This window comes from Gavia stellata, chromosome 3, assembly GCF_030936135.1.
Source record: "Gavia stellata isolate bGavSte3 chromosome 3, bGavSte3.hap2, whole genome shotgun sequence".
Classification (NCBI taxonomy): domain Eukaryota; kingdom Metazoa; phylum Chordata; class Aves; order Gaviiformes; family Gaviidae; genus Gavia; species Gavia stellata.
This window is the reverse complement of record NC_082596.1, coordinates 103,153,146-103,180,063: the sequence shown is the minus strand read 5'-3', so window position 1 is coordinate 103,180,063 and position 26,918 is coordinate 103,153,146. Positions and strand designations below refer to the sequence as shown.

The 26,918-nt window shown below is 39.5% G+C and overlaps 1 protein-coding gene across 6 annotated transcripts; it reads right to left on the bottom strand.

The window, feature by feature from the left end:
- Positions 1-687: 687 nt before the first annotated feature.
- On the bottom strand, positions 688-26,353 carry TGFBR1 (transforming growth factor beta receptor 1). 6 transcript variants are annotated; one of them, XM_009819183.2, is made up of 8 exons: positions 26,143-26,353; positions 25,513-25,755; positions 19,039-19,269; positions 11,239-11,406; positions 10,376-10,532; positions 4,002-4,126; positions 3,208-3,338; positions 688-1,023 (listed from the first exon to the last, which is right to left on the bottom strand). In XM_009819183.2, the coding sequence occupies exons 1-8, from the start codon at positions 26,282-26,284 to the stop codon at positions 898-900; spliced, it is 1,323 nt and encodes a 440-aa protein (XP_009817485.2). In that variant the 5' UTR covers positions 26,285-26,353; the 3' UTR covers positions 688-897. The 6 variants fall into 6 exon arrangements, with proteins under 6 accessions (XP_009817485.2, XP_059671752.1, XP_059671754.1 ...); XM_059815769.1 differs by having other exon boundaries at positions 25,513-25,743; XM_059815771.1 differs by lacking the exon at positions 11,239-11,406.
- Between the last annotated feature and the right edge of the window lie 565 nt (positions 26,354-26,918).

Below are 26,918 nucleotides of genomic sequence, written 5' to 3'. Positions count from 1 at the left end.
CAATTACAAAATATGACAGTGAATTAACTAGCTTACACTATTTAAAACTCCTACAGTGGTTTAAAGAGTCAGATTTTGGTAAAATTGAAGGTATTCCACGAATTATGTACTCACTTGCTGAAACGAGTGTGAATTAGATCTTAGCTAGGCAAACGAACAGTTGATTTTTAACTTGTATTTTTGAAACCAAAAGTACCATAGGCTTTGTACGCTCCTACTGTTTTGCATTAAAAGACTCAAAAGCGGCACTTACTGGTATAATACAATCTATTTTGAAGGCAATGTAATGTTCTGAAAAAGTGGAAAAAAACCCCAGTAATCATGTATAAAGTATAGTTGCATAAATTATGTTCCCACAACTGAATGAGGTCAATTTGTAAATCAAGGTAAGAGGCCAAAAGATACACTACCTTAATAGCTAGCAAAGTATACTCCAACAGTACATTCACAATCTGAATCAAAGAACTGTGACAGTGATTCAGAATAGTCAATGCACCAGCCAGGAATAAAGTTGCTTGAAGAGCCATCAATGCACTCTAGAACAATATAGTGAACCAGTTCAATTTTAAAAGTGACCTCCTATTTTTAGCACAGTTAACTAGAAGTTAAGACCAGCTATCAACTTTCCAAATAAAAAATTATAGGTTAATAAAAATAAAACTAGACTACACAATGTTTTGTAAGTAACCTGGGAAAGAGGTTCATAGTGCACAGAAAGGACCCAACACAAGCGTTTAGCACGTCCACAAAAATCCTAGTAAGTGACGTTCCTATGAAGTACTAAAAGGCAGCAATATCCTTCTGTTCCCTCAGTGAGGTAGAACAATTAACCCTCCTAACACGCCACTCTGGTGCAGATATGGATTTTTACAGTATTCTTCGGTAGCAAATCCAGGATCACATCTTTATCCCCTCCTGTTGACTAAGTTGCGATAATGTTTTCTTAATGCGCAAAGCTGTTAGCCTAGCAGCTCCGTTGGCGTACCAGCATTCCCGCATAATTTTTGCCATTACTCGTAACGCCTGCAAAGGAAAAACAAGTAATTATACGTACTGCTGTTCCAATGTAGCCCATGTAACCTCTGTTCTGCCTTAGCCTCTTCACGCATTTCTGAAGTCTATCACTAGTCTATTATTCTTACTTGATTTACAGAAAAATAAAATTCTTGAAAATACTCTAGACCAGAACTAGTCTTTTCCTGTAGAATTTCAGCCCACATAAAAATATTTTAATGAAAAATTAGTAGCTTGTTCGTAACTGTTTTCTGAATTTTCTCATTAGACAAAAATACACTCTTTTTTATTGTGCCTCCAGTTAAGGAGTTCAACATACAGCAATTCCGAAATTTATCAGCTGTCTTCCTCAAATTGAAGCTCTGTAATGACTAAAAATTTTTGGAGTCTTTTTATCCTTCAAACAGCCATTCTTAGAAATCTGTGAATGCTACAACACAAGTAACAATGCAAATAACAAAAACCGAAGATGAAATAAAGTAATAGCTCTACATTCCAAGATTTTACACTCAAAGCTGTATTACATTGAGCTGTTACGTAAGTTTGCAGGATTGGAATGGCAGCATTTAAAAAATGACTCTACACTCTGTCAGCGCCTATCATCGCCTTTCTCTCCTACGTGCGTTCTCTTGGTCAACCTCTTATCTCAGGCCTTCACCCATGTATTCATTTCGCACGTGCCACAACCCAGTTCCCTCTTTCATCTGAAGTACACCGTATCTCATCAGTCTCTTACTCCTTCTGTAGCCTACCGCAGCTATTCTCCTAAGCTCTGAATCAGAGAGCATTGGTTCTAGCCCCAGCTGGGTTCCTAGAGCAAGCAATATGAACAAAGTCAGCTGGACAGCCAAGAGCTCGCTGCTGAGCGTACTACTGCCCGTGCAGTGACTACCAGCATAACGAACTCAAACCAGAATCAGGTAAGTGCTTCTACAGAGGCACGGTCAGGAACGGTCGCTACAAGCACACTTCAGTTCCAAGTCTTTGGCTTACTGGAGTCTCAGCTTCCTAGTAACTGTTCATCTTTCAGTACGTGCGTACAGTACAAATTCTGAGACACACAAAGTACTAAGGCCACCACACCTTTGGATGAAAATTCCTAAAGGCATTTATTATTTTGGCCAGTCTGTAGGATATTCCTTTACTACCCAATGACAGGGCAAAGACCCCTGAATGAGTTAGTTCCAAGCGAGCATTCACATGAGGCAGCACAGCACTGTTGTTGGGACACAAATGGTATCTTCAAGCTGCACTGCTGTGCTGGCAGAGTCCTGAGCCAAAACTAGTGAGTCCACTTCTTGAAAGAGATAACCAGCCTAGCTACAAACCGACTGGCACAGACCTGATTAGCTCATGTAGCTTTACTACCCGTTGTGGGTTAACCCCAGGAGGCAGCTCAGCCCCACGCAGCCACTCGCTCCCTCCCCCCCAGTGGGATGGGGGAGAGAATCAGGAAGGCAAAAGTGAGAAAACTTGTGGCTTGAGATAATAGGCAAAGGAGGAAATACAAAAACAATTGCTTACCACAATCTGACCCATGCCCAGCCAGTCCCTGAGCTACAACAACCCCTGGAAAACTCCCCCTCTCCCACAGTTTTATTGCTGAGCGTGACGTTGCCTGGTACGGAATATCCCACTGATCAGTTTGGGTCAGCTGTCCCTCTCAGCCTCTTGCCCACCCCCAGCCTACCCAGCAGTAGCAGAGGCAGAGCGAGACATGGAGAAAGCCTTGAAGCTGTGTAAGCACTGTTCAGCAGTAGCTAAAACATCAGTGTGCTATCAAACTGTTTTGGTCACAAATCCAAAACACAGCACCATCCAGGCTGCTATGAGGACAGTTAAACTCAATCCCAGCTGGACGCAGCACAACCCCCAGTTCCCCAATTTATTTGCAATGATACTTCCTATATAATATAATTCAGACTAGCTTCAATTTATATTAGTGTCACCTGTGCTTCACAGGAAGGTATCCTAGAATCCTCCACACAGGGTTAGCTATTAATTTTTGTGAAATTACATTAAATATTACTGCATAACCAAGGATCAATGACATTCAATAAAGCCACACTAATCAGAATGAAATTAAGTTCTAGAAGCAACCCTCCTCCCTTCAACAAGCATAATTTTTAAGCCACTGAAATTAATAAAAGCTCTAGTGTCCGTCAAAGCAGCTTTAGCAAGGTTAGTTAATACCTCACAGCTCTGCCATCTGTTTGGAATATTGGGCCTTAACTTCTGCTCACACACAACTTTCCTCATTTCTTCAACAGAAGGATCTGAAGGAACAAGGTCATAGTATGGCAACTGGTAATCTTCGTGGATTCCTGTAATAGGTTGAAAATAGCTTTATTTTAGCTAACACTAAATTACATATTCTTCATTTTTTACTGTGTTCCTTATCAGTACCATACCATTTTCTTTTTTGGTTTTAATTTTTAAAAATTACGTTACAATGACTGACAAATTTTTTAAAAAAAATCCTTAACCATACCTTAGGAGTGTTTACGCTACCCTTGAAGAATTTCTAATTTTGAAATTTATATATTTGGAGAAGATGGAAGCTATGCCAAATCTTTTATATGCTATAGTAAAGACACTTCTTGGAAACATACGATTTATAATAGCATGTTTTGTTTTAAATAAGGTATGGATGTTATCCAAACACATTATAGCTAGCCTTTACTTGTGGTGTTTGCCCCTTGCTCTCAAGGACATTTAACTTCACCCTTTTCTCCCCTCTATGTAAAGGTTTTAGAAAAAAGTTAATACAGACAAAGATATTTCCTATTTTCTTCAACAGGTATGGTTCATCAATTTACAAATAGGTCTAATAAACCAGTCATCATTTACAGGATTAACAGTTAGAAAGTCTGAGACATACTGGCTATTGCTTTGCACCGTTTTTAGAGCAAACTCAAACTTACTCAGGCTCTGTAAGTTACTTATAATTCCTTAGTATGCCCAATTTTGTAAAGATTGCCACATACCACCGATTGAACATCGCCGAGCTATTTCCCAAAACACTAATCCCATTGCATAAATGTCTGCTCGTTTGAATGACTCAAAATGTTTCATATTTATGGAATCATCTAGAACTTCAGGTGCCATGTACCTATTTGCAATAAAAAAAGAAAAAAACATTTAATTTCATGAAAACTTACTGTAGAGAAAGTTCAGTGCTGCTGATCAGCTCAAAACCAATTTTAAGTATTTATGTGGAAAAGGAGACAAAGGAAAATCTGCTTCATTAACATTATCAATCAAAAACCTTTCAGTGCAAAGAGGATAATAAGTAAACTGAGAGGAACAAGCAAAGGAATAGGGGGAATAAGTAAAATGTGAAACGATAAACAAGTAAGAGCCATAAACCTGATAAACATGGGATAACAGAGACAATGACAAAGACCAAAAGTCTCCAGCTGCTAACTGATGGGCTATTAAGAAAATCCAGGCATAGCTTTATAGAGAGGGCCAGTCTGGATGTTGTAACTGCTAATAGGTGGGAAACAAGAGGAACATGAGGATTGTGGATATTTGAGGGGGGCCTGGGGGGACTATGCGACATTTATCAAGGAATGTTTAGGAGAAGGGTAACTGGGAAGAATAAAAGTGGGGCAATAGACAGAAAAGTATATCAACGCGTCCAGTTGCATTGACAGTTGCCAGTCACTATGCTTGTCTGACCAAGCCGGCACCTGCTCACCACAGTGTAGCCTATATTCTTATTAAATCCCTATCTTCCTATTAAATCCTATCTTTCTATGCAATCTCACTCTCAACCCCACGTGCATGTGTGCTCTAAGGACTACACGCCAGCAGCTGGAGGCAGGCATGAGAGAACTGATGGCTAGCAACTGCAGTTAGACAAGGGATGAAGTTGCCCTTGGGCCCGGGGTGCCAGCGGCTGGAGAGAAGGAGGGTCTTGGCATCAGCAGCTGGAAGGGGAACTGCAGATCCTAGGAGCATGTGTCCACAGGTCGTAGGAGCACGTATCTGGAGCTACTGCGGGGGGACCAGCATGAATGAATGCTGGGCCAGCAACTGCAGTCAGATGGTGGGTGAAGGCACCCCTCGTGCCAGCAGCTGGAGCAAATGAGGGTCTCTGCTTCAGCCACTCAAGTGGGAACATGGGGCACAGGCTTCACAGTCACGTGCTTACAGGTACCAGCTACAGGTAAGAACTGGGATGAGAGAAGCAGAGTAAGGGCCTCTCAGCACCGGCAGCTGGAGTGGGAATCACAGGTCCTAAGGTCCATGTGCCTGGGTGGGTCAGAAGGTTTGTAATTCCCCCGAATCTGGTACGCGTGGCAGGTGTGCACGGGTGTAATTCACTAGCAAACTTCAAGCTGATCTAGCCAGCAAGTAGGTGGCCCAGGCAGGGATGTTTGACAGGGAAAGGGCCTGTGCTGGTATTCGAGGGAATCCATGCATGTAGGTGTACATAGGAGTACATGCATCTGTTTGCCACTGTGCATTAACCCAGCCCAGCTGGTGAGTAGGAGACCTGTGGAGCACAGAAGAGGGCATTAGACACACCAAGGGTTGTACTGATACTTGAGGGATTCACAAACATGCATGGGCTTCTGAGGCTACAGAAGGGTGTGTGTGTTTTCACTAACGAAGTTCAATCCTGATCAGCTGAAGAGAAGTAAGGAGACTTGGCTGTCTATACTTACATTTTATACAAGTTCTGACAGTGTTTTATGTGGGTGTTGAAGACAGCACATGGTGTATAGCAATCTGTGTATCAGCCCTGTCAGTCCTGCATGTGTCTGTGTATGCCCAGCCTCACTACTAGTTGAATCCCAAGTAAGAAAGCAGCAGCCACATCCATGGGCCTGGGATGGGCAGAGCCCCAGCCCTTTGGACACACCAGGCTGGGCTCCAGAGGCCAGGCAGGAGGAAGGCCCAGCTCCTGGAATCTGCCAAGATATAACATTCCCTAGCAAGACCAGAGAGCGAATAGACATGAGGGGCTGGTTAAAAAAGCAGCACGGTTAAGGATTCCTTGGGAACAAAGGCTCCCTACCATTGCAGTAACTGATTCTTCATCATGCAGTCTCTAAGTCCCATGATAAACCACGCCAGGCTTTTTTTTTTTTTTATGAATAGTGAATCCTATTTGGGTTACACATTAACAACTGTGCTCACAAGAAAAAGTTTATCAACATTTCCTGCAATAGAAAAATCTGCCACAGACTTTCAACTTAGAAACAAGGAGCGAAAACTGGTCACAGCACCCAAGTGATTGTTACCTTGTTCAGTGACTAGGCCTAATGCAGGAACATCAAGCAAAATGTCAGTGTGGACCGCATTGTGAGAGTTACTGACAGCAGCATCGCCCCTGGCTGCTGGAAAGAATGAATGGTATTTGCTGCATTGGTCAACATCACTTGTAGTATTGCGCTCTCAATCTGGTATAGCTCTGGCAGCTAAATCCAATATGTAATGTTTAGCAGAGTTCAGTGTGTTTCTCCACATCACTGCTCCGTCAATCTCAAGCTGACGCGTTAATGAAGCAGGCAAAGAATGACACCAGGGCTTTGGTGAACACAGTTAACCGTTAAAAATGCAATACGCATAGATTACTGGAGTGGAATACAGAGTCAGGCAATAGCTCGACCTTGGGAACAGCCACAGAAGCCTATGCAGAATTTCATTTAATCAACATAATACCAGGATTTTCTTTTGCTAGTACCAGTGATGGTAGGCAGAATACAAGACACACTACTTAAATTTCAGGACTGTCAGACCTTTCAGAACTCTCTCAGCACTACAGTGTCTTATGGAAATGACATACATACAAGGAGACAAGGGCTATCAACAAAAGAACAAAAATGCAACCAGCAGTCCAGAACTTCAACAAGGGTTGTTGCCATCAGAGATCTCCTAAGCACTGTACAGGCATATGAATTCCCCACAAGTGATAAACACAGCACAAGCAGAGGAAAACTGTCTAAGGAGGAATGTAAGGTTTACTTTGACAGTATTTATTGAATGGAAGCAGAGTCTTAAGCTAAGTTTACATATGTCACAATCTTTGATATGGACAAATTATTCTGGGCCACCCATATCAAACTTTTTAATCAAGAATGCAACATTGTGGTGGGTGTTTTAATGCTCTCCAAGGATTTTGCATTATTCGATAATCTTCTTATGCTACTTCATGTACTTGATGACAGTATATGATCAGCTTTGGGTCTAGAAGAAAGAATATTTGATCTATCTTAAGATCACATGAGGACGAGAAGACTGATGGAGCTGGGAAAACACCAAACCAAAAACCCCAACCATGTTGCAAGACTGTCAGCTAGAATCGCTTATACAAGCGGTAAAGGAGATTGTCTCAGTTTCTGTAAATCATCCTAAGGACAAGGGTTTTAACAGGAAAGCCCACAAAAGGCCTGAACATGGCAACAGAGCTGAATTCATACCCTCAAAAGAAAAAAATCCCGCACCCCCCCCCCCAAATGTGACTTCCATCGAATGTATTGGCAAATTGACCTCTTACCATGATCCTCCATCAATGCATTTAGATTGGCTTTGGCTTCCATAACACAGAATGGTGACTGACTGCTCAAAAAGCCTGAGAGATTATTGCTGGAACAAGAGAGGCGAAAGGCAAGTAGGTCATCTAGTGCGGTTAGCAGATTAGCCATTTCATGGCTATCAGACAGAAGGGAGAGAAACATGCATCTCCTTGTCAGCTTATATATTGGAAATGCATTGCTTGTCAGAAACAGTATCTTAGGTTCTGGAGGGAACTACTCTACATAGACTAACTTTGACCTTCTGAACAACGTCTGCAGCTCAGTGCCCTCCAAGAATGAAACGTAAGTCTACAAAGAATTTTACAAATTATGTTGAGCGTGGCCTTGCCAAATTCTGGGTGCCTGCTGACCTCTTCCCCCCACCCCTTTTAGTCCAAAAGCTCTGTATTACTTGCCTAAATTTCTTGTACAACATACAGGGAGCTTGGTGTCATCAAACAAGACCCATACACAACATGTTGAGTGTGACATCTCCCTTCACCGAACCTGTTCTCCACAAGCATAGCTAGAATTCTGCTCATATTGGGTTTAGGTAAACTGCAGAAAAGCACCCATGTTAAGGTGGAATTCACGGTCAAACTTCTTTTAAACACAGCCTATTTCAACTACCAAAAGTAACAGTTGGGCCACATTTCTCAAAAAAAAAAAAAAGAGAATTAGTCTTTTTTTTTTTTTTTACTTGCCTCAGGGAGTGAGAAAGGGATTCTATTTCCTCCTCAGTTTAAAGCTCACATTCCCTGCTTTATGCTGCAGGCTGAGCTGTGAAAGCACACAGTTCACACCCTCTGGCAAAGCTAAGCCTCTGAACAGAAAAGAAATGAAGATTCATTCAGTCAGAGAAGGATCAGTCTCACTCAGCACCTAGACCACTCACCCAAGAGAGAGCCTTGCTTGCACCCTAGACCATACATTTTTACAACAGACAATCATTAGAAAAATATAAACTTAGTCCAGTCTCCCTGAACTTGCATACAGAGCTTCCATGTACGGAAGAGGTACCAGCAGTGGCAATCAATGGGAGTTAAAACTGTCATTGAACTGGTAAGATCTGAGCTTTATTATGAAAAATTAACCAGAGGTGCAGTTACTTACCTAAGAATGCACAAGAGGGAGGAAGAGGGGACCAAGCCTTTTAGGAGAGGAACAATTTTCAGAGAGGTAGAAGTGACTAGTGTCTTTAAAGTGGGAAACAGACTTAGTCCTCCTGCTGCCCACGGCAGTAAGAGAGTTACTACAGCTTTACCCTTGTGAAGAAGCATAACGCAGATGAAGGATAAGGCAGATGAACATGCAATTTAATAGTGCCTATGCAAGAAGAGATCTTGTAAGTGGGATCTACAGTCCCAGCTGAAAGGATGCTTTCTCTGACGACCAGACTAAACAAAGTAGCTGATTTGCACATCATTTTTCTTTGCATGTAGGTGTAGTAGAAAATACTAAGTCACACATGGTACGCGCCCTGCACACAGCTAAGTTTGCAATGACAAATGATTACCGGAGACTTTGAGAAGGAATAATGTCCAGTACTTTGTAGTCCAGTAGTAGTTCAAAAAACAAATCTCATTTGACCATTTGTGTGGTATTTTTAAAGTTGGCAAAGGACTAGTACAGCAGAGCTTTAGAACAAAGTAACTTCAGTGATGTAATTGTCCGTAAAATAAATTTTCAGTACATGCTCTAAAAGTTTTTGTTCGCTGAGCCTTAAAAAAAAAGTTCTTTTTCTTCCAAAAAGCCACAGCTAAAGGGGCATCCTAGCTCATTGTAAAACCCCAATCACCCCCCACCCCCCCAGTACCACTCACTAAAGAGATATATAAAAAAATATTTTTTTATATATGGATTGGAGATTGGGCAACATCAACACAGAATTTTCTCCAATACTGCTAGGGCATATACTGAAGTACACACTTCTCCGTGACAGGCGTACAAACTTCAGTTTGAAATACCACTGAACCTACAGGCATCAAAAGGACAAAAAGTTACCACCATCGCACAACTCTGTTGCTGTGGTTCACTGTCAGTGCTGCTATGTCTGTACGCTGTATAGCTGCACAGATTACTAAAGGGAATTAATCTTCTCTTCAGAACAGCTTCCAGTTATTATTGTCTGAAGATCCAGCAATGATAAATTATAGCCAGTAAGTTTAATTGTACTTGTGTTGATGGAGTTAAACAGCTCTGAGTTCTTTTGAGGACAAGAAAATCCGTATTTCCAAATTCAGAAGTAGGCCTTTAAAAGAAAGGGAGTACCCTGACTCATCAATTGATAATTCTATTTATACATTAGATGACAAAGATGATTGCTGTCATTTCAAAAATATGATCCCATGAAAGCGCACATCCAAGACTCTGCACCTGGTATGTTCTACCACATTGGCTTCACACCGAAAAAAATCCAGCTTTTTACTTTCACTGTCAATATCCTGTCTTACACTCCAGATTGGGCTGCAAGCAACATTTCCATGGAACACAAGGCAAAAAGAATAAAGATACATCAGTGAAGTCTCTAAAACTGTCATTTGTGAAGTTGCCTAATTGTTTTAATATATACTTGTGCCATACAGTATTTTGCAAGTTTTCAGTACTTTACACATGCTAGTATTAGATGCCAAGATTCAACATGCTTTTTAAGCACCTACTGTCTAACTACATTACCAGCTGGCAAGGAAGTGCCTAGAAACTCTACCTGCCATTATTTACATTTTCCTGCTGATGGTGTTTGTACCCACAAAAATCTTCTATATGGGACAAGGAAAAAACAAAGCATTTTATTATAAAAGTCACCTGACACACCATGTTAATAATTTTACCTTTTTGTTCCCACTCTGTGGTTTGGAGCAATATCAATTGTGTCTGTAGCTGAATCGTGCCTAACCGCCAATCCTAGGTCTGCAATGCAGCATGTTCCATTCTTTTTTACCAATATATTTTTTGATTTCAAATCTCTGTGGGCAATTGCTGGTTTGCCTGTAAGGGAAAAAAATAGAAATAACACATCTGTAAAAAAGATAATTGCTATTCTTCTAAGCCTAGTGTATATTTGGTTTGAAGTTACAGAATTCCTTCCAGTTCTGCTGCTTTATGAGCATCAAGGTACCTCCTGACTCATTCATCATGGACTGGCTGGCTGTCCACAAAAATGCCTTAAATGTCTACTGTATTACTCCACTCTACTGCCCCTTTCCCTCTTCCTGCAAGTATTTATTGTGTACACATACTACTTGCCACAAAAACGTTTCTAGTATCTCTGGAAACAGACCCATAGTGCTGTCTCAAATCAAAGTTACGAAGATACTACAGGCACCATTACTTAGTGCATTTTAACAGCTGTTTTGTAGGAAGGACTGTTACATTAGAAAACCTGGATATACCATAGGAAGGAAGGTAAAAAAACCCCTTCCATATTAAGAAGTTCTATTAGTTCAGAAATTATCACAGGTCCCAAACAGATATTTTTCAATTCACTCAGCTCCGCAAGGGATTAACTTGGGTATCTGTGCCGAGTTCAGCTGACTTCTCATCACGTAAGTAGCTGTCTGCAAAGCAACTACACCCTGAAAAGGCTGAATGTTCTAATTAAGAAAGGAATTATAGTAGAAAGAGCTACGTATGTCATTTAAAAAACAATAATCCAGTATTATCCTCATGACAGGCTGAATAGCTATAACATTACCTTGCGTGCCAACAATTTCCATGTGAAGATGAGCAAGACCACTGGCAGTGGACAAAGCTAATTTTATCATTCCTTCCACTGTTACTGTATACCTGTTCAGGTAATCAAAGAGTGATCCATGCTCATGATAGTCTGACACCAACCACAGCTGCGTCCATGTACCATTGTCTGCAAAATAACACTGGCATGAATACCACACATACACACACAAGAGACAAGCAAACCATATATGCCACTTTTATACAATGCTTATGAAGTACAAATTCTGTTTTGCAAGTGACCTCAGCCAATTAGACTCTTAAATCTTTACTTCTATCCCTGTAACATTTAAATGTCTCTGTAAGGACTGGAATTACCATGCGAGACTTTTTGAACAGCTTAGGGAATATACTTTTATTTAAACTAAAAGACAAACCACAGAAAGCCGCTATCATTATGATTTTGAGGTGAACTATTCAGGCTATTAGCCAGGCCCTGCCTTCCCCTAACTTTTCTGCTTGGGGGGGATGCACGATGCAAAACTAATCCTGTCACTATCAGTCTAGTACAATATTGTCCAGGCTACCCATAAAAAAAAAAGAAGTATGTCTTTCAAGCTTTGCCCCATAACTCCTTCAGTCTTCCCACAACCTATCTGGCCTCAGCCCAGGAGACAATTTCCACAGTTACCAACAGCTGGTGGATTTTTCCTCCTGGAGTAGAAGCTTGCAAGCAGCAATCTGACACATTACTTCAAAAACAAAGTTAAATCCCACCTCTGGTGACCTCTAAGTTACTGGCCAAAATTGAGGTATCCAGGAGGCACAAGGGTAAAGAGAATGAAAAATACTGATTACGAGAAAACCAGTTTGCTGTATCGTTTTTCACTGAACTATGAAAAACAAGACAGGCCATAATATAGTTGCAGATATCCCAAGGCATACAAATGATAGATAAGAACTAAATCGTTCACATTATTAAACTAGTGGACACAAAATACCTTGAAGCTTTAGCCACAGAGAAGACTATCAAAGGAATTCAAATCAAGAGGGGGACAAAAGTGGGTTTTTTTTACCTAAGAAGTAGAAATATACCCAGGAAAGAACAAGCCTGCCACCAAATACGTTTTCCAATTTTGTTTTTTTATAAAAGCAACTCTCATGTGGCAGATCTGAGAAGTGTTTTTATAACTAGCTACTTTTGTAGAAGAGCCTTTCATCTCTTTAGAAGACTAGTTATCCCATAAGACATTTCAGTTGGACTTTTATCCTGAATTATACAGCCACTATGCCCTAAGAATAAGTGAGAAAACTTAGCATAAGCCAAAAAGATATCTCATTATGTGGCAGTCCCTAAGGATTATCAAAATGCATACTCAAGAACTAAATATGAAGAATAGGAAGGAGAGAAGTGAATTCAGAAGTTAGTTCCTATCATGAACATACTGAAACATTTTTAGTTTCCAAATAGGAGGTTCTTACATTTCCTCTCCTTCTCCCTTCACTCCCCAAAGAACACATTTGGCATAGAAAAGTCAGAGGCACAAAAGGCCTGATCTACAGATCGACAGCAACTACCTTTATAGAAGTACTAGTGCCTATCTTTAAATAAGCACTTGGGTGGGGTTGGGAAAACTTTCATGCATCCCTTCTACTTGGATGCTTCTAGGGAGGCCAGTGATGCCATTAAAAATATTTTAAAAAATAATTTAAAAAGCCACCAAATGCTTCAGAGTAGGGAAACAGAATACTAATCAACATTCAAACAATTCTCATAATGGAAAGAGAATTCTGCCTTGCTACATTCACTGAATAGGCTCAACTACGTTGTTAATTTAAACAGGCAAAAGAAAGCGGTCAAATGCTCTAACCTGTCAAAGACTGTTAGAAAGCTGCTATTGCAGTGGGGAAGCTTCTTATGATATGCCCACAGAAATGACTCCTAAGTTTTGTTTTTTAAAAAAAGAAAAAAGGAAATGAAAAGATTTTTTTTTTTAAACATGTTCAATTATGTTATAGTTAGAACTGCTGCTTCTTTTGCTACTTCACATATCCAAGCATGAACTCACCGAACTCCGCATGTTATTAAATATGACTTTTTCCAAAGAGAATTATGGTCTCTGAAAAGTCAGTCAAACAGTATCAGCATCACTGAACCAGTTTTACAGAACCATTAGAAACACGGATGGGTTCACAGACATATAAAAGGTGCTCTCAAATACATATAGTCAAAGAGCTCCAAAAAGCTGCAGAAGTTCAAAATAAACTAATTTAGTCAGTTCAGAATATTTTCTTCACTCAGTTTTATTCTACTGCCTCACCAGGTACAACCCTACACTGCCTGAAGTAATCCTCTCCCGGGCATTAACACTATACACACTCATTGCTTGATCCTGTCTTTGATTTATTGTCCTGTTTCTTACAAATGGGATACCTCAACAGGTGTCTAAACTAGACAACAATGAGTAGGGAAATTAGTAATCTAATTTTAAGTAGCCTACCAGACCTATTGTGTTTAAAAAGATCTTTTAAAGATGTCAAAGTTTGTGAAGAATTATCATTGCTTTGAATCAAGATTATAGTGTCTTTGCATAAAGTTTTCCCCCCTCTTAACTCTAGGTGCCCACCTAAGAAGAGAATACGCTGCTGATTACAGACTCTTCTACTTCAGTTTTATCTTATTTATTACCTGCAAGTCTTAATATTCAGTCTGTTTTTACCTTCCTTCCAAAGGAGAAAATATAAAGCTGGGCTTACTATCCATTCTGAAAGCACCCACGATCCTTTCCTATTGTATGTCATATCTGTGACCCTCCAACCAAATTTTAAGAAGGGATAGTGTTACATCCAAGCTTATGTGAATAATATTAGCTACAGACAAGCTGAAATGCAGCAAAAAGTACAGCGTCCAGCTATTATCTAACAGACCTACTACATTTTCTCTACCTTGCTGTATTTGACAAGCTACACATTCGTTTAGTGATCCAAGCAAGAACACGTTAGGATGAACTTCAGCCTTCTTATACTGTTGACAGTAGTTAATTATTACCAAGTAATAATTAACCTGACCCTGAGTATTTTTGGCTGCACAGTAAACAGCACCTGCCATGAAGCTTTCAATCACAGGATTTGCATTATCAGGTAAGAAAAAGTAATTACGCTCAGTAGTAATTCCATACAGTAGCACAGCCTTCCGTAACAAACTAACTTAATACAGTTCATATACACACCACGATCAAGAATCTCAAGCTATCTCAGAGTGTTCGAGAATGCTACAAAAATTTACATATGTTCTTGAAAACCTATTTCAGAGATTAATTATGGTTATTTCATCTGTTTGCAAGAAACCTGGAAGTATCTCAGAAGTAAAAGGTTTTTCTTTTGCAGTTCTAACAAAATTTGAAATTCTGAGTCAAGAAGCTTTCAGATTTGATGCTAGAAGACTGATTACAGTTTGAGAAAAACATAAGTGAAGTCCAAGCAACATCCATCTTAGACAAGCTACCTCTTGAAGAAAGGAATTTGTAACACTTGCTTTATCAAATATATAATCAAGTTTCAATTAAAAACAAATTAACTGAATTCACTTAAGTGAAAAATGCTTTTTTCACATTGGTGCTAGCAAAACAAAAGTTTGGACTTGGCACATACTTGTTTTTAAACCAAATACTAGGTTTTAAGGTTTGACAGTGTTGCTTGGTACAAGGGTTTTGAACCGCAGACTTACGTTCCAAGTTGAATGTTTAAAAGAAGTTACAGAAACTGCCTAATTGCATGTGTTCTCTAGTGTCATGTAGTAAAGTGTTTCAAAGCAGAGTGGGATACATTAGCCTTTTTCGGCATGCAGATAATGTAACAGAAAAAACAGAGGAAAAAGCAGTGAAAAGATCAGATACAGATGGGATCTGTAACTAGAAAACTCAGGAATGAGATATTCAGGGAGATGTCGGGGAAAACACTTTTGTCTGTGGCTGGAAGAGGACTGATATTTTGTTAGTGAAACAGCTTGACTCTATCACATTGAGATAGTCATCTGATTAAATTGATGAAAAGCACTTGAGCTGTGTAGATTAGCAAGATCTTCCAGTCAAATTCCTTCTTCTCAGGCTAAAGCCAGAAAGAATAAATGACTTCAAGTATTATTTTTCTCAAGGGGAAGGAATTCTGCTCATTTCTCCGCAGCATATTGCCTAACATCATTCTTGGGGATCTACTTACCATGTAAGGTAGTCTGACTGAACAAACCTTTCACCTAGGGATGTGCAGCTTTCAGTTAAGGGGAAGGAATGGAGAAGCCAAAGTATTTTAGCGCATAAAGTTATCTGAAAGCGCGCAGCAGTACAAGACTTCATCTTACTTGCAACATGACTACAGACAGTTATGGTTACAGACAGCTAATCCAGGGAAACCTTTAGTACTGTAAAGGGAAGTTGCTGCCACTGCCCTTCTGCTAGTAGAGTAGTGCAGACAAGTAGTCCCTGATACACTTTACAATTAAGTATCTAGGTTAGAAAGAACAAAAAAACACCCGAAACCCAAACTATCTGTTTAGGTGGTTCAAAACAAGGCAACACATGGCCTTATAAAGTCCCTGACATAGCAGTGTTTGAAAGTTAGCGTATACTCCTGGCTAAGTACAGAGCTACCCAGCACACAAACATGCTAGCCAGGCAGCACAACTGCAGTTAAAATCATTCATTGCGTCTCAGCCCTCAAGCTGGCTTAACAGCAGCACCTATTTCCCAGTAAATTTTGGGATGGCAAAGCAGACAGACAGGACCAGCTCCTGCAGCCTTCTGAACACCATGCAGCTGTGGGGAAGTAGAGGAGGACGTGCCATTAAGGCATGCGGAATGTCTAAAGAGTGTAGTAGAACAAGGAGTGAAGACAGTCGATCAGCCACAAGCTTTATGACTCCACCATCTGAGCTGAACGCCACTGACTTGGCTGATCTATCTGCACTTGTAAACACTTTCTAATCTGTACACGCACCCTTCCACCTGAAGGCAGCTCCCCCCAATTTTACAAGTACAATGGCCAGCCAGATGTTCCCCAGCAGCTGTGAAAAATACGCAGTTGCGTTAAGAAGAGAGACTTTAATTAACGTCTTTACAAGTAGCGAGAATTGCAGCATGACACTGGCCCACATTTACACCACAAACTTCACATCAGGAGATACAAGTGCTCAGCGTTCATGAAGGACACACGAGAACCTACTCCTGAGAATTCTTCTCCATACATCACTGATGCTTTCAGCAAGCACTGAATTCCTGGTACTGGTTTGTTTTTTTGTGGTGGTTTTTTGGGTTTTTTTTGGGGGTTTTTTTGGTTTTTTTTTTTTTTTTTAGGTTGGACTTGATGATCTTGCAGGTCTTTTCCAACCTTAGTGATTCTGTGATTCTGTGCTATATCTCTGTAGTCACCTTTGCAAGGTCTCGGACACACAGTCAGATTCTTACAGTCTAATGACTTTGTGCATTCCAGCTAGGCTGTAGTAACTCCTGAATCCGTTCAACAGTTTGCCCTGCGGAGAAATGGATGCAGATCCTTCACAGCTATTATTGCTGTGAACTAATACTTCATCTTGCACCTGGCACCTAATAAGCATTTATCAGTTAGCACCAGCATCTACAATGAAAGACTGTTAATAGGTGTGTTTAAGATTGGTCTCTAAAGCCATGTTGTGAAACACTCGCTCCTTTCAGAGCACCACGACAGCACAGCTGCTAACCTGGGAGAACCACCTCCGTAATGGTCTCCTCTATTTTCTCCCATTTAATGGGATACAGGTGGCCTGAAGTGGTCTAAATAAGAGTTGAAGTATTAACCACCTTCAATATTTAGGACTTCTGAATGCTTAACCCGGAGAGAGAATGGTGCTTACATTATTTCCTCACTGAGAGAATGCAGAAGGTTATACTGAGAATTCTGCATTGATGGGTTAAAAATAATAATCCAGCTTTCCACATCTGCTCAGACAGCAATACTGTTAGAAAACAGAGTCAATAGCAGCAGCATTTTCAAAACACGTCTTTATTCATTTTTCGTAAACCAATTACCAGCTAGCTCTCAAGAAAACAGAAGACCCTTGCCTTAAAGCCTCAAATAATGGCATGACCTATCAACTAAGGATTTTTTTCTTTGTACGTACAGCATATTAACAATAGAAACCAGAAACAATTTTATATCACATTATATTATATTACAAGGAACCTAAAGATGACCAAGTCAAATGGAATTTCAGCCTATTGCATCTGGAACCTGAGCCAGCATCAGGAAATTATTTTAGGAACCCACTCGTTTAGGAAACCTTCCTCATACCTCCTCTGCACAGCAGTCAAGTGTATTTTTGAGACAAACTATGGGTTTGGGGCAACATGAGAGACTGTGGCTTAACCACGGATAGATTTTGTTAAAAGTTATAGCTAAGGTACTGCAATATATCCTTTATGCTTTTCAGTGAGACATAGTACCTAAGGCTTCTCTAGAGATGGATTTTCATTTACGCCTTTAATGCAACTGATCTACTAATTTTAAACCCAGACTCCAGATACTCCACTAGGTCCATCAGAACGAACTCAAGCTCTCGCAGGTACTATTTATATCCAGTACAACTTTAGGCATGAAAGTAAGAGACAGTTTCTAATGGTAAGCTTAATAAGCTGCAGAAAGAAGTTGCTTGGTATGCCGTAGATCTGCAAGCTCTTGGAGGTTATCAAGTTGCATAAACATCTGCTAGGAGCAAGTTAGCTATAGCCAACCCTTTCCTGGAGAAGGGAAGTGTTCTGCACAGCCTCTTGGGTTCTGTTTCAATTCTACAGATTTATATAGATATAGAAACTTGAAATTAATCTAGTAATAATTAAGAAGAACTCTATTTACATGTATACTTCAACTACACTAAAACCATTTAGGAATTTCCCACAAAACCGAGAGCCCTTTAAGAATCCAGAACATGTGTGGGTTCTTGACTCTGCCCTAAGGTGACAGAATTATCTGTTAATGCTTTCTTCGCAAAAAAGTCAAAGGCCATTTGTGGTGAAACATGTAATTTCAGATTAAAATAACCGAATGAAACAGCATAACATTTTAGCTCCCCTTAATGCAAGAAATTCAAAACATTTGTTGGTTTTGCCAAATTTTCGTGTCTTACACTGAACTGCAGGAAAACCCAAGAAGCTTTCATCTGACTGAAACTGCAACAAATGAAGTTGAAAAAAAATGGTTAAACTGTTCCTCTTAGTGGATACTTAAAGGCTTATGAGGAGAGCTTCAGGAAACAGCTAGTTTTTTAATACAAGGAAAAATCATTAATTCCCTTTTTGCAATTTCTTTTCTAACTGGAATTCTAAATGAATAACTTCTCATATCTCAGCCTTAAAAATGAATCCTCTACCTCCTAACTTTATATTAGGACAACAGGATTAGACATGATCTCTTTTGGTCCCACACAACTAGCTTACTAGGCTATTTGGGAAGTACAGGTACAGGTATTCAGCAGATGTGTAGGCTGACAGGATAAGGCATCTCCTTTTTGATACCAAACTTACCCAGTATTTTAACTTGCTGGTAGAAATTACACCTCATTAAATTTGCAATTTTAAAAAAAAAATTTAAACAAAGCATGTTTTCCAGAAAAAGGAAAACGTACTTTTTTCCTTCATTAAACCTATGAAAAGCCTGCCAAACCCTGAAATGCTCTAGTAACAAAATTATTTTTTGCTACTCTTAATTGGATCCTCTTAACTTTATTTTCCCCTCCATTTATCATCTATTCTGACTGGGTACGCAATCAGCAAAATGAATTCATAGCATCACTAACCTTTGTTGTCTGCAGCTATAAATCCAAGAATGTTTTCATGCCGCAGCATAACTGTTTGATAAATTTCTGCTTCGCGAAACCATGAGCGTTCCTCTCTTGAAGAGAAGATCTTCACAGCAACTTCTTCTCCTCTCCACTTCCCTCGCCAGACTTCTCCAAAGCGACCTTTACCAATGCTTTCTTGAAGTACTATAGTTCTTGCAATTGTTCTTTGCACAAGTAAAGGTAGACCTAAAAAGAAGATTTAACATTGACCTTAAACATCACTCTAACAAAATAAGCACTTATGATAAATACTAAATATAAGATCCATATTCCATTAAGATATTTCTCCTAGAATGCACATAAACTCTCAAGATTTTAATAGCTTGTTGTGAACTGCTAACAAGCATGTAGGTAAGATGCTGCCTTCAACCTTAAAGGCCAGCAAAAGAAGTACTCAAAGATATTATCCTACAAACTGCCTCTACAGTTGTTAAAAAGAAGGCACAAACTCCCTTTCAGTTCAGAATTTTGACAGTTGTTGATCGATAAAGTTTTGTTTTAATGAAAAAGAGAAACAAACCATGAAGCAATCAGGATCAGGATTGAGGGGTTTTTTTTATTTGTTCACTTGTGGGGTTTTTTGTTTGTTTTTAGAAAAGGATCTGCCCGTAACTCCCCTGGCAAAGCAGTTCAAGAGCACTTTTGCTACTGATTCATTTACTTGATTTATCACTAGATAGGACTCGGTCCATTTCTAAGTTAAAGTTAAACCATGCTTATCAGCAACACTGACTGTCGAATGTTCACACTCGTGCCCAAGTATGCCAGTAGCCTGCTCGTACTCTCAAGCCCCTGTGAAATAGGAAAACATCCCTGTAACACAAGCTTCCCATTCTACAGGCTGTTCTTGTGCACCTCGCTATAATTATACTTGAGAAAAAGGCTTACATTCATGAAGGTTTTATAGCTTTGGAACATCTACATGCTGTCAACTCACAGCACCTCGTAACATGCTTCAGTAGGTTTATACAACAAACAAGAAGCACTGGCATCCCCCAACCAAGGTGGGGTTTTGTTTGTTTTACGTCTTCCCTATTGTAACTGTAAGGCTTCTCACAGAATTCTGCGGTGATACTACACTGCAGGATGAATGCATCAGCCAGGTTATCTGCTCACAATAAGCTCTTTTGGTATAGGATTAGTTCACTTAAATCAAACACTTCACGAAGTAATCTATTACTCCATAATCACTGTTTCAATAGCTGACAGAGGAACATCTGTATTTCCTCATGCTGTACAAAATAAATCCAACTAACTGCTCAAATAAGTAGTTCCTGTCCATCCCTGGACACTCTTTGCTAATAGCAGCACTAGAAGGACATCTGATCTGGTCAGCAGCCATCGCCACGCTTCTGTCTCAGTCTGAAGAGTGCAAGTTAAAACACTGCAGTGTTCAGAGGAATTCCTCAAGACTTCCAGACCTACAGGAATTTTCTGCGTCATCAGTGCTGACAACATACCTACGTAAAGAAAGGAAGGGGAAAAAATGGACACCATACCAGTGATCTAATCATTGTCAGGTGCTGCACTAATTCCTACTGAGAAAGTTGAAATTTTTGCTGTAATAGCTGTCCTCAGGTCAGTTGTGCTGCATGCCCAAACTGTAAAGGCTCATCTGTGAAGTCTAACTTGCATTCTTTATAGACAGACTTTTGAAATGCAGAAAAGGCCAGACTAGAACAACCACAGGACCAAACTCAACCCTGAAAATGTACAATTTGACTTTGTTGGCCAGAGAAAGCTTCCTCCTTAGCACTTACGTACTACTGCAAAAGTCACTGGCAAGTGTTAAATATAAGCTGATTTTGTATACTTAAAATGGGTGATATGCCTAATATTTTCTTTTTCCTACAGCTGCTTCAGAAAAATGTACTTTTTCAGTTTCAGATGCACTGCTTTCAACTTGCTGTACCATTTATAGACATGCCTTGTTTAAAAAAAAAAAAGATATGTCCAAGGATATCAGCTAACCTCTAAACAGATACTACGCTCTAAACCTTCCAGACATGAAGTATTTCAATTTCACATTACAACCCCCCCATCACCACGTTAACATGTCACAGTACAATAAAAACCCTGCTAACTGTGATCGATCCCCCTTTGCCCCTATACTTATTTTTACAATATTTACAAGATTCAACTTGCTTCTGGTTTTTTTGCAACTGTGCTTTCTCTTACTGCTGCTGGAGGACAAGACCAGAAGATTGGAATCCATATTTATCTTACATCCGTAAGAATTCCTTACGGACTTTCTGTTGCAACTGAGCAGGCACCTCTTTTTGCTATAGAGGAAGCACAGCCCTGTATTGCCAGGAACTTGAGCAACTGCTTTACTGCAAACCAGACTGCCTGAGAAGTAGCTCACTGGAGATAGCTACAACGTTAGCCTTTGACATATGCATTGGGCACAACTGTACTTCAAACTCTTAGAGTACAACTTCTTTTAACTGTGCACGAAGAAAGATGACAGTGTGCTAGTTAGGAGGATGAGAAAATTCAAGCCGATGTTAAATTCAACAGCAGCTCATAACATTTGGCATATCATATCAGCCATGGTCATCCAATTTATCCCTGAAGCCTTCATCGCCATCTTCATACATCATAACAAAGTATCCTCAAGCCTTCTGAGAGTTTAACAAGAGTTCTTTTTCTTTTCATGTCTTAACTGTACCGTGATTAGTTCGGACCAATGACGGTCCAATGCATAGGAAGTTTGTACCTGATTTGAATAATTCAGGAATTAAGGAATTAAGCTCTAAAGCACTAAAGGTAGCCAACAAAGGCAGCTGCTAGAACTTCGTTCTTGTTCGTAAGTCTCTGCCCAGAAGCCTTCCTCTGAAGAGTAATAAAAAACCCAACCCCACAAACTGCAAAAAATCTCATTCCCCTCAAGCTTCTATGAACCACAGGTAAGTTTTTAAGGAGTTTTACATTCACTTCCAACTGACTCAACTTTACATTGATTTCTGGGACCCTTGGATTTCTAAACACTTTAAGTTCCTGCTTGAAGTCACCTACCAATAATAACCAAAGCTTCTCCCCCCCGTTGTAGACAATTCTTCCTACTTCCTTGCAACTAAGTTAAGTTTGTCATTTGTGAGTTGGAGTCTAACAGCTGGGCATCCCAATCTCTCTATACAGTACGTAGTTGATATTTAGAGATTTGCATCATCATCTGAAAATCACTCTCAGCTCCAAGAGACTTTGAAATCTTTCTCTTAGAAGCTGCGGCTTCAGCAGAAGGATCTATTTTAGATGTTTCATCAATTCCTTTCATCAAGCCTCTAGTTGTTTTAGGTCTTGCTCGTCATGGAACAACAGGGCAATACTAGCAGAAGTCAAGACTGAATAATTAATAACAGCTTACTATTCATCATTGCAGAAAATGAATCCTGCCTCCCTTTTGATCTGAGTAGGAAGCTCACTTTTACAGTTTTGATCACTCCTGGTTTATATGCTTCTCTTCAGAGAATACCGTAATACAAAACTGGTAGGATCCTTTTTATTTGACTACAAGCTCTTTTGGTCCCTCAGCATGAATTTAAAAGCAGCACATGTACTTTAGGTCACCAGACTAAATGCTTCCTTAGCTGTGCCTCTTAGGTCTGGATTATTTTGTCTGTTCTATACATTTCCATCGTGTTTCTTGCAACCTCTCGCCCCATCAGCATCCCTTTCACACAGTTCAGTTTCTGCCAGGGTTAAGCACTATTTTAACTAGCAGCTCTGACCTTCCTCTCTTTAGTGACCCTGTTGCCCATCCCCTCTTGATGCCATAAATGTACAGTCTTCTCAGTTTTAACTGTGCTGTACCAAAGTCTGGACTAAAATACACATTTCAATGAGATTCAATTGCTGCAGGCATATTTCAGGACACAAGAAAATTATCAGTTCAAGTGCTAGGGCACTGTGAATTTATAAAGTCACTGATTGACTGATTTTTGAGACAAAGCGATACAAGTCATTGCAAATATATACACTGCCAACAGTACAGAAAATAAGTACTTGAAGCACGTCCTAGCCCACTATCATAATAAAAGGGATGTATAGAACACTAAATAAGGCTAATACTTGTCTTACAAACAGCTGAACGACATGGAAGTCACTGCAGCTGAAGTTAAAAGATGACTCTTAAGGAAACATCCAGTCTTGTTTTGCAGGGAACATGACTTTGTCTTTCAAGCATAAAACCAAATTAGTGAAGAGCTTTCCTTAGGGGTAAGTCAAATTCAGCCATATTTGTTGGTTTTCTTCCTCTGATGCAGCCATCAGTAGCCAACGCTCACATACTACAGTAGGTCAGGTGCTCTGGGAGTCTAGCCCAGCTTGTGTCGTGAAGCTCCGAAAACTAAGTAATTCCCTGGCATGCTGCTTTTACTTAAAGTGTAATTTGCAAATAGGCAAGGGCAGAGTCAGTAGTTTCTAACCATTTGCTCTGGAGGAAGAATCCTAAGTTTCTTCTAACTGGGATTCCCCACTTTTCAAGAGCTTATTTTGAAGGAGTACTTCCAGAGTTTTCAAACATGAGAGGCTCAGAAGCACCACAGGGAAAAAGGCCAGAAGGAAAATGAAGGAATATTCCTTATAACAAATGGAAAGACCAATCGACAGCTAAGTCTGAATTAACATTATCATAAGCCTGACTTCTGAGCTAAAGAAGTGTGGGAAAGCAGCCATGTAGACAGTGGCAGAAGTGCTGTGATTATCTACAGAAGTTAGAAGGGAACTATCAACCAGACAGTACTTTAAAACAAGTATGACTAAACACAGTTTCAAGGGAAAACTTTAAAGGCTTTCTTTCCTGGGTTTACTGACGTGATAGCAGCTAGCACACTGCAGATGACTACTTATGCATATAGAACATACACCTGCTCTTTTAAGGTTTATCTTTTTTTTTTTTTTAAAAAAAAAACCAACTAGAATTTCTTTTCAGCCTTCTTGAGGAAAAGTCTGTACCTGCAGACATGAAGAGCTTTATGCTCCTAATAGTGTAACCATTACATATCGTAGCTTCCTGCATTCCAAGAAATGTAAACCTCTGACTCCTTCATATTCTCTTACTAAGTCTCTTACTTCTGTATATCGCCCCTAGAAAGAACGTAACTGGAGGACTAAGCGCAGCATTTGCATTTATCAAGTTCTAGCCCAATATATTGGAAGTGCTATTAATCGCTTTCGTTATTTGACTTAGTTATCACTGTAAATGAAAAAATTGAGACAAACACAAACTACTAAAGCTCTAGTTCTAACCAGAGAGCAACTTACCCTACCATGATCAAATCTTATTTGGACACACAAAAACTCTCAATTGAAACATAACTGCCTGCACACTTGGTGCAACCTCACCTTCTTCAGCCAAGTTACAACTAAAGATGACTTATTTTGACCTATATTCTAAACATGTTCAGCCAGTTATGTTGATTTTACTTGATAGAGCAATGGACTCTGAACAGTTTTACCAGTTACTGCCCTTGGAAAAGAAACACAACCTAGATGCTTGGGTCTTGTTGTTATAATTTTCCAATTCTGGGAAATAAAAGAATTCAGCAGTTGAGAATCAAACACCAGTATTCCTTTGCAGAAAGTACTCTGAAAGGACATGGATGTTTCAGCACAGACATTTGCAAGTAGTAGGAATAATTTTCAGTATTCAATTATTTTGACCAGAGATTAATTAATTTATGCAGTGATTTATCTGACACATCATCCCCTATTAATGCCTATTAAACCATACCTCTGTGACACAGACCACCACAATCCTATAAGCAACTATGTCAGGATTATGATAGCAGAGACTATATGCAGTGAACAGACTACTGCCTCATCTTCCCAGAGCTGTATCTGTTAAAGTCAGAATTAAAACAAAAGTTCACGAAATCAAGGGATAGAAATACTTCAGACGTGGTCTGCATACTGCATCCATTCTATACACACAGAAATGGCTGTTTGCAACTGAAAAAATATCTTCTGTAAGAAGAGAATGGCTAAAATATTAACTCAGAATTCAGAATATTCTTCATATACCAATAGCTAGAGTATAAATGAATTTTCAGTTTCAAGCTAAAGAAAATACTTCACCAATTATCTCAAAACCACAAGGGATGGTAATGTAGCTATGCTGTGCAGAATAAAAAGGTAAATGACTGAGCCTTACTAACAGAGGAAACAAAACATTTACAACAGCTGACTGTTATATTCCCTGCGTATCAGACTGTACTCTCAGGATGATGAGAAACAGTAGCAGCAACTCAGTGTTTCTTTTATTTCACTTATTTCCATAGATTGAATCTTCCCTGATATTGAGTGAATCTACATGGAAGTAGCTTTTCTAAATTGCAAGTTTAAGTAGATTTGACAATATTAAAAAAAATTTGATGCCTTACGAGGCTCTTAAACACAGAGTAATTACTACTAGAAGTGTGACATTACCTGACCCCGAGCCTGAAGTTGTCATATCGTAAATTAAATCCTTCAAAGTAGTTCCTTCCGATATAAAGGGACGATCCAGTGAGGGATCTTCTTCACTTGGCACACGATGATGAATTACAGTACGATTATGACAAAGATACAGAATCAACATTAGTGAAATGCAGACAAAGCAGACAGGTCCAGCAATGACAGCAGCCAGTTCCACAGGTCCTAGATTAGAAGCTGGTTTTCCTGGAGTAGGGCCTGACAGTAAAAATAAAAGGAAATGGTAAAACTATTTCTTTCTTTTCATGCAACTGAATTTATTGTATTTCGCAGTGATCTTCAAACTACTTCAATGTATTTGTTAAAACTTTTGCACTGTTTCAAGAATGAAAATCAGTATTACAAAGGACAAAAGCAACTACGTGCTTACTCAGTTGCCATTTCACTTGCATATAGGTCTTCAAAACTGGCCCTAACATCCCTAACTACAAGATTAAATTCCTTGTTCCAAATCTCTTGAAATTTTGCAGATTCTCAAGGTGTACTTCAGGCCTTCAAGTTCGCCTACAACTTCAAAACTGAAATTTCCAGTCTTACAGAATTTTGTTAAAACAAAAATAAATCAAATATGCCAAAAGCCCTTACCTGGTGTTGGAATTGGAAGTTCTATTTTATTGCAGTGGTCTTTGTCACAGCAATGAGGCAAAGTAATGACTCCATCTCTGGAGGAGGGGGCACAAACGAACGGCCTGTCTCGGGGAATCAGATCGATTTCTGCTATACACATGCTATTGTGTATCACCTTGTCTGCAGTTCGTGTTACTGAGGTAAAACACAGCCCATCTGTCACACAGGTAAAGTTGTCTTTTGTACATAGATGGCAGTAACACTGTAACGCTGTATGGAGAGAAGACATTAACATTAGTATTGGTACATGTTCTGAGTTGAGTGACAACTTGAATGACTAAAGAAATAAAAGTTCAAAACTCTAGGAGGTCTATAATCTTTTCGGTTACATAAACACAGAACTGTAACACTGAAGAACAACACTACAAGGCTTTTTAGTGGGATAAAACAAATGAGGAGATGAGCAGATGAAAGAAAGTCAAATCTAAAGCTGCAGTCATCTCTCCTTATACAATTATGTATTAGAAGAGAACGGCTGCAGTCCTAGATGTTCCTCCAGGTAAAGAAGTTCCATGACAGTTCCTTATACTAAAGACCTAGACTTTTTAACAACGCTGTATCCTCTTACAGCATGCAACTTTTCAAACCCAAGACAAATAATGCCATTTTTTCATAATAACCACAGGCGTAGCTTTAGTAAGTGACAAATAGGATGCTGCTGGCTACCCAAGATTAATACTTTATACATTACCCGATAGCTTCAATTTTGCGACAAGGAAAGGGCATATAAAGGC